The sequence below is a fragment of the Medicago truncatula genome, chromosome 1 (assembly GCF_003473485.1).
Source record: "Medicago truncatula cultivar Jemalong A17 chromosome 1, MtrunA17r5.0-ANR, whole genome shotgun sequence".
Lineage (NCBI taxonomy): Eukaryota > Viridiplantae > Streptophyta > Magnoliopsida > Fabales > Fabaceae > Medicago > Medicago truncatula.
Window position 1 is genome coordinate 1,647,528 of NC_053042.1, and position 8,824 is coordinate 1,656,351.

The 8,824-nt window shown below is 32.9% G+C and overlaps 1 protein-coding gene across 1 annotated transcript; it reads right to left on the reverse strand.

The window, feature by feature from the left end:
• Positions 1–7,960: 7,960 nt before the first annotated feature.
• LOC25481880 (fasciclin-like arabinogalactan protein 3) lies at positions 7,961–8,824 on the reverse strand. The gene has a single exon (XM_013610281.3). The coding sequence runs from the start codon at positions 8,822–8,824 to the stop codon at positions 7,961–7,963; it is 864 nt and encodes a 287-aa protein (XP_013465735.1).

An 8,824-nucleotide genomic window follows, 5' to 3' on the forward strand; every position in this document is an offset into this window, starting at 1 on the left:
GAGTGAAAACTTATCAGTAACATAATTGTAAATGAAAACGATAAAGATAAATATCTTATTAGTGAATTATATTATGTGTAGTTCATTTGATTTAGCTGAGGGATATTTATAAAATAAAAAATAAAAAAAATAAGCTAAGGGATACAATGATTTAAAGAGTAAATGTCAAAGTTTGAATCTTAATAAAGGAGAAAATACTAATACAACAGTTAATATTAACAATCGTCATTAAAAAATGTCGTTTATATTATATAAAGTAATTAAACATGTTAGAATAATTTAAAGGATATATAAATATGCTTATTTATCCTAAATTTTTTCTATAATTCTCCTTAGTCCCCATTTGAAAAGTGACATGTTATCATCTTAAAACTTTAAGAATGTTATTTGTATGCTCTTTGAAATTTGAATTTGGTCCCCATTTGTTGATGTTTCCTACAAGGAATTGACATATTTCTAAAGTTGGAGATGAAAAACATATATATATCCTTCATTTCACCTAACAATTTTTTTTACTCTATTTAGAAAGTTTACATGTATGTTTCAATTATGTAAATAAAATTTCTCATTAATTGTTTAAAGCAAGATATATCATAAATAAATTAAATTAATAGAAAAATTAGTTTGCATAATTTTGATTATATAAGTTAATATAAAAAATCAAACAAATTTAAACTTATACTAGAATTGGCACTAGCATTTGGGATAGACTATGACATGGACTCTCCCTCAAGTTATATTTGAGATGGATTAAAGTCATTGTCGTATGGTTTGTGAATTGACTTCTTATACTCTTTCCTCCATGAATTCATATCCTTGTTTCAGCAGTCTGCTAGGAAATTTTGGTTATTCATGTCTATCGTGAGACAAATTGGTTTGATAATTTTAGGGACTTTTATTAGAAGAAAAAAAAAGTAAAAAATTTAGGGACTTTTCGATGCCTATTTTGATTAATTAATATTACTTCCTTTTTCCATAAAACAAAAGCTTTTATTTTTAGATTTTCCTCTTAAAAAAAGAAGTTTGTTTTATATTTATTGCTCAATTAAAGCGATATATAGATATATGAAATTAATCTTAAAAAAAAAATCTTCGTGAGCTTAGCTTAGTTAGTATGGACAATGCATAAAATATGCAAGGTCCGGGGTTCAAACCAACCCCGGCCACCACCAAAAAAATCTTAAAAAAAATAAATATGAAATTAAATATATTTTGGGCAATCTAAAAGTTTTAGATAAAGTGTGCTTAATCAGATTCTTTATTTTCGACAAAAGCTTAAGATTCTTATTCTGTTAGGTTTTATGGAAATTTACTATGTTTTTTATTTCACCCCCAAATTATATAAGGAAATGAACTTTTTCCTTCACTTTGGGGTATGTGATTCGTACTTTCTTTGGGGATATGTACCCCATAAACAAGCCACACTTTGTTAAATTAAGTAAATATCTCTCTTATTTCTATTTCCTATATATAAAGCAAAAGATAAGATCGAAAGTCAGAACTAATTACCTAATTATGTGTTCGATAATAGAATAGCATTTGGAGAGAATATCTAGAAAAAGGAATAATATTGTAAAATTAGGTGAATAATTAGGTCACCTTATCATTAGTAATTTAGTAGGATCGATCAGACCATATTTTAGTTCTTATATACCATATTCCTTTTATAAAGAGCTCACAATATATTAGAGAATGAAAGTGGAGAAGAAAGCATCTAATACCTCAAAATAATTTCTTCAAAAACAAAAAATGAGGACATATTCCACTAGTTTTATAATTAATTATCTAATTGCAAATGATTATAGTTTTATGGGTACCGTACATGTTTTCTAGGAATGTTATTTTTTAGTAAATAATGATTTCTTTTTTTTTTTTTTTTTTTGGTACAAGAATAATGATTTCTTTTTAACAAGCTAAGAATGTTTAATTAGTAGTATATGCGTACGTAACTTATTTGATGACCTCTACCAAAAAAAAAATGCGATTCGAAATTTGGTATGAAAGCTTTTTGGTTGTTAATTTATGGAGCATATAAAAGTTGACATCAATGGTGACAACATTATGAAAAAGAAACCCATTTGAAACAAGAATCTATATATCCTCCAAATTAGTAAAGCTTCCCATTTATAGGATACATGGAACGGTACGTAATAAGTAAGATATCATATACAATTTTGTTACGTAACATGTACTATCAAATACGTACACGATTCTCTGTAAAAAAATTTAACAGAAATGATAAACAAACACATAAATTTGGACACAAATACAACACTGTGGATAGTTTCGACATTTCAACGATAAAATAAGGCTAATTTTGTCAAAACACAACCTCCTCTTCTTTCTATTCTCTGCACGTGCTCTCTATCAGCATACCATCCACCTCTTCTCTCTCCCTTCAGTGTCGTTTTCACTCCTCCTTCCTTTTCAGATCCGATTTTTTTTCGTCCATACCGTATCCTCCTCCTCCTTCCGTTTCTCTCTTGCCTCTTACCACCTATTATCTCTTCCCTCACCGTCCCTTCCAGATTCCCCACCCCCATTCCTTCCTTCGCCGCCCCATTATTCGGCCGTACTTTTTCCTCTCCTCGTCGGCGTTTGTCATCACCTTCGTCGGTCATCTTGTCTCCTTCTTCCATCACCAACGCCGTCAACAAAGCCTTTGTTTTCGGTCATCTCTTTGACAGAGACGACGACGGCGGTGATTAGAACGGATCTCAGAAGGAGAGGGATAGTGATTGTGTTATGGACGAAGAAGAAGGCTAACGGCATAATGATGACGGTTGTGGTGACCAAAAAGGATTGCAGAGAGAGCGGTGGTGAGAGATGAGAGAAAAAGGATGCACCAGATGGGGAGGGAGAGAAGAGAGAGAAAGAGGAGAGGAAAAAAAACATAAAATAAAGAAAATAAAAAAAAAAAGGAAAAATACGTATCTAATACAGTGGTGTCTGTATTGTATTTATTTTTTTGTGTTCACTTATCATACCTCAAAAATTAAAGGGTTAAATATATTTTGGATTTTGTTAACTTGTGCCCTTAGGGCACAATATAAGAAACTAAATGTAGAAATTTAACTTTGAAAATTGTGCATTCAATACAATATTTATTATTTAATTCTATTTTAAATCCTTCATCTTGTGCCCTAAGGGCAATAGTAAACATTTCCCATATAGTTTTGGTCCATATAAATATATCAACTTTTCGTTTTAGTCCCTTTAAAAATTTTCCTTCAATTTTTGTTCCTATAAAATTTTCAATCACTACTTTTGATCCTTATTTTTAAGTTAATTTTTGTATTTTTTAATGAAATGTGTAGAATATTGCAAAAATTACTCCGAAATAAAATAAATATTTTTTTTGGTCAAGTAGCCTAGTGAATATTAATTTTTTTTAACCAAACATAAATTAATTATGAATTTTTTACCTCCAAAAATATAAAAATTCATATTTAATTCATGTTTTGTTAAAAAAATTCTAATTTTGATCCTTATAATATTATAAATTTTTTTGCAAAATTTTATTCAAAAAATGAATTCTACATATGAGTTTACTTTGAACGAGAGACCAAAAGTGAAGATGAAAACATTTTGGAGGACTAAAAGTTGAAGAAATTTTTTAGAGAGATTAAAATGAAAAGTTGACATATTTATAGTGACCAAAAACATATTTAATCCAAAATTAAAATTAAAAAAAAAAATACGTACAAGCTATTTTATCTTAATCTGAATTTTTTCGTTAAACAAAATCAGGGATGGTCCACAAATACTTAACAAGAGTCCTTAAAACCATTTTTCTCTCTCTCATCCGTTTATACATTTTTCTGAATATGTGTGAATGATTCAGTTAATTTGGAACGGAAGGAGTAATAATAAAGGAAATGCTAACTTGTATCCCTAGGACACATGTTAAGAAACCTAAAGTGGAAACTTTGTTTGGGAAATTGTACCAATTTATTCTTCAAGAGATTGAAAATTAATGTTTTGTTTAGTTTACCCACTGCCGTAAAACACCAACAACCACCCTTCTTCTTCTCCCCTAACATCCAAAAGATCTCCAAAACAATGTAGCCGCTGGTGTGGGTGGTGTGCTTGCGTCACCGTCACACCACCTCCACTCGTCCATAAGCTATGAAGCCTCGATACATGACACGATACCGATACGGCGATACGGGAAAATTTTCAAAATTCCCGATACAATGCGGCCTCGATACGTTATTAAAAAATTAAATTTAAAATTAATAGTATAAGTGCAAAATGTATAAACATAACTAAAAATTAATAGTATTCCGGTGGCCTTTCACCGCCGCAGGCGGCTCTGTTTCAACTCCTCAGATTCGCCCTTCTTCCAATCTTCCGGATCTAAGAGAACATGGATTTTTTGAAACCCGTCAAGGGTTGATCCTCCGCCGTATACTGGATTATGCAGCCGCCGCCATCTATGAGGTGGTGGGTGGTTGTATTGCTTAAAACATTGGTTGTGATGGTTGATGTCATGTTAATTCTTTCATCACCGACGTCTGGTTTGAAGACTGTTTCACGTGTTTAGTTCTGTGTTACACACGTTGTTCCAAAATCGGTTGCTTTTGTGGTGGTTGCTGCGAGGTGCTCTGCCGTTCACATCTCCAGCGATGACTCCTTAGTGTGTTGATGCTGGCTATGTTTTGTAATAGATTTCTTTGGCTAAAAATGGCCATTTAGTGTTTTACTGCGCGAGTAGTGGGTTCAGGAAATTGTCACCGTGTTGGCGGTCAATTTCAGTTACCGTTCCTCAAAGACAAAGAGATGAGTTCAATCTTGTCTCTGACTTCCACTCCTGTACCAGTATGAGGGCCAGAAATGGTTGTTAATTTGCTGTCGTTCTTCGTAGTAAACAGTTGGTGATCGTGGATTCGTTAGTTACCATGTTGGCGGTCGGATCCACTCCCTGCTCTGATTCAAATTATGTGATGCCTCCGTGGCTATCTATCCCAATCATCCTGTTGATTGACATGGGACTGTATGAACTCGAAAGAGTCGTCAATGCTTGCTGCCGTTGTAGGGAGTTGATGGCACGTGATCCGATTTCTTGTTGACGATCGATTCATTCGCCAAACTTTAGACTCACGCTTAATTGTTAGAATTGTTTATATATATATATATATATATGAGCAACTGACAACATATTAGAGTAGGGTTCCAACTTAATTGGACACTATTCTTTTTGATGTCATTATGCACTTGGCTTATCAATTTTTTTTAGTGTTTTGTAATAAATATTTACTATTTATGGAATCCTTAACATATGCTCCAAAGGCACAAGTTAGCATGATTCTTTTTTTTCTTCAAGATTTTATGTGTCTTTACCTCTCTAAATGAAAGAAATGGGAAAAGACATAAATGAAGAGGATCTTAACTCCTTGCCCTAGGCACTTGTTAAGAAGATTAAAGAACAACTTTTGTCTTGAAAATGATGCATTCAATGTATTGAAACTTAAAATGTAATTTTTTCTACTTAAAATTTATCAATTATTTTTATCTTTGTATCTTTAACAAGTGCCATTAATGACACTTGTTAGCAAGACCCAAGAGTTTATTAAGTGAGACACTCCCTAATGTACAAGACAACTTTGTAAAGATGAATTAGATTCAATATGTAACACCCTCAAACCCAAAAGTAATACTCTATCCGATCACATTTATAAGCAAAAAACAACTTTTTAGATACATTGAATAATTAATGTATCTGACCTATACATTAATTATTCAATGTATCGAAAAAGTTGTTTTTACTTATAAATGTGACCGGATGGAGTATTTAATAATAATACAAGGTTCAAGGTGTTACACCTTCAATAATCCAAAACATGCATAATTCATTTACATAATTCATACAACAGTCGCAACAGATTTATAAAATAAAACAACATAACACCAACTTCTCATCATCTCAAGGTATATCGTCATGCACATCATGATTTCTCAAATATAATCCAACAAATCAAAATAAACAAAATCCTGACACAAAGACCTAACCGGAGCCCACACTGGACTCCAAAGCAAGCAATAAAAACTAGGAAGCCACAAGCTATCATCGAGTACTCACGCCGTCTCAAACCTCCTCAACCTGCACGTTTACACCATAAATGTGAGGCGACCAAAAAGCCACTGGAGAGTAAGATTACATTCAACATAAAGAAATTACGAACTCAAGCATAATATATTAGGATTTTACATCGAATATATTATCATCTTCCTAACAATAGTATATTCACATGTAATGTCATTCAATGTATCAAGTAAATGCAATAATTCACAAATCATCAACAATAAGATATATAGTCTCATGAATATAACAAGTATTAAAGTCATCACTTCAACAACAATTAGACTCATAGTATTCACATTTCATCATGAATAAGTATCAAATAATATTCCACATACACCTATATCTTCATGTTATAAAGTTTACAAGTTTCCGCTAACGTTTCATAAGCATATATTCATTTCAACGGCAATTAACAACTTCAAGTTGATGTATAATCAAAATAAGCATCATTCCCAACTTAACATAACAAAACTCATCAATAATTATCACAATTTCAATTAAACATATTGATACATAATTCATCGTTACGCTTCACTTTGTCAAATAACATATCATCACTTTTCACATCTTCAATTACACATGTTCATCACAAACCTACAATATTCACATATATTCTCATCTAATTATTTCAAATAAACATAATCATCATCTCAATAGTATAGATAAGAAAATCATCATCATCAAAGATATCACCAAATTGAATGCACCTCATTCAAACATATTCACCATTTAAGAGTTCACCAAGATCACACAACATTCACACCATATTCACACATCACCAATTACTTAGATTCACATAGGCTTGCATAGTCAAGTACATATTGTTCACATTTCATCACCATCACTAAAATAACAATCACCATAAGAATACACATAGTTCACATAATTCACATCATTCACATAATACACATAGTCAAATATGAGATATTTCACACAAAATCAATGCATGCAATGTTCTAAACACAACTCTACATGTATGTGGTACTGTTCTGGATGTCGAAGGTCTGTTATCGATTGGTCCCTGCGTCGCTGGATTCCGAAGTATCCTAAATCTCGTTACTGGATACCGAAATATCCTAAATCTCATAACTGGATATACTCAAGTATCCTAGCACCAAGACTGATGAATGCATAAACATATGACTCAGGCACACTCACAAAATATAAATTCCACATCTTATTCTTTTAATTATTTCAAAAGTAATAATAAAGTTAATTTTATGTTTTGCTTTTATGTGAGTGTGTCTAAACTTGTGTCCATAATCTTGTGACTATGAAAGACTTGCTCTACTCCATACATTAACTTCCTTCTATACTAGGATGTCACATGAATTTGCAAAGATAGTCCCACGTAATACTAGATCCTATCTCTATATTGATGTATCATCTTGTAACGAATTAAGTTGAGTTGTTTCCTTCACACAAAAAAAAATAAGAACATCGTATAGTATATCAAATGATTATATATATATATATATATATATATATATATATTATTCAACTCATATGGTTTATGACTATTAAATTTATTTGTAAAAAAATATTAAATTTGATAGTCAATGTTCGTCAAAAAATAATAATAATTTGATTGTCAATATATATATAATATAATATAATATAATGAACACAAGTTGAATAAGAATTTAATTTGGACAAAAAAAGCACTTAATTAGGTTAATGTGTCACAAATTAAAGCCAAAGGCAAGGAAAAGGAAAATGGATGAAATAGTATATTAAGTGGTAATCTATTTTCTAAAGTCTACAGTAGAAAGATCCACATTCATTTTCATGTTTCAAAAAACCTTCCTCTTCATGTATTATAATTAAAATGTATACACTCTTAAACATTATGTTTTCTGCATGTATAACTCTACATTACATGACGACCAAGAGCGAAGCTAAGCACATCACTGCTCCAACAAAACCTATAACAATCCTTGAAGAGCTGCTAGTAGGTGCAGCATCGGCAGCAGCCTCATCGCCACCTGGACCGGGAGCCAAAGATGGGCTTTTTGCAGGGGCTTCAACGGGAGATTCGCTGGGCTCATCGGAAGGTGAAGGAGAATCTGAAACTTCTGTGATGGGCTCTTCAGCAGCCGAAGGAGCGTTTGCATTCTTTGCCTTTGTCGGCGGTGCTTTAAAAACCGAAGAAACATCTACATTCGTTTCGGCTGCTGGAGCGCTTGCATTCGATGGTGCACCCAAGGTTTGTGTTTCAAGTCCAGGGAACAAGATAGGTTTCGCGACTTGGATTATGGTGATGTTGTAGGGCTGGGCGAAAACAACTTTCACTAGCTTAACGTCGATTGGAGCACCACTCACAGCAGATCCAATGGCCAAATCACCGTCACTAGTGCGATTAACCTTAAGGTACCCTTGTTGGTCGACGGCGATGCCTGAGGATTGGTAAAGGGTGGTCAAGGGTTCGCGCTTATGCATAGCTCCAATGAGCTTCGTTGGATCGTAATAGTCGAGGAGCACGTGGGTGGCCATGATAGCCCTAATAGCTTCTGGCATTTTGTCGGATACGGAAGACATGGCGCCGTTATCAAGGGCGAAGACGGTGATGGTATTACGACGGTTGATTTGGCCAACAAGCTTGGTTTCGTTGAGGTATTTGTTGAAGGTGGAAAACTCAGGGGTTCTATCTAGCAATTTTTGGATGTCAAATGCATGAATGGAAGAAGAAACTGTAAGGAAGAGAGCCAAGCAAAGAAAAGACAAGCTTTTGAAACCCAT

Coding starts and splice junctions, on each gene's coding strand:
- LOC25481880 (XM_013610281.3), bottom strand. CDS start 8,824: ATGGGTTTCAAAAGCTTGTCTTTTCTTTGCTTGGCTCTCTTCCTTACA.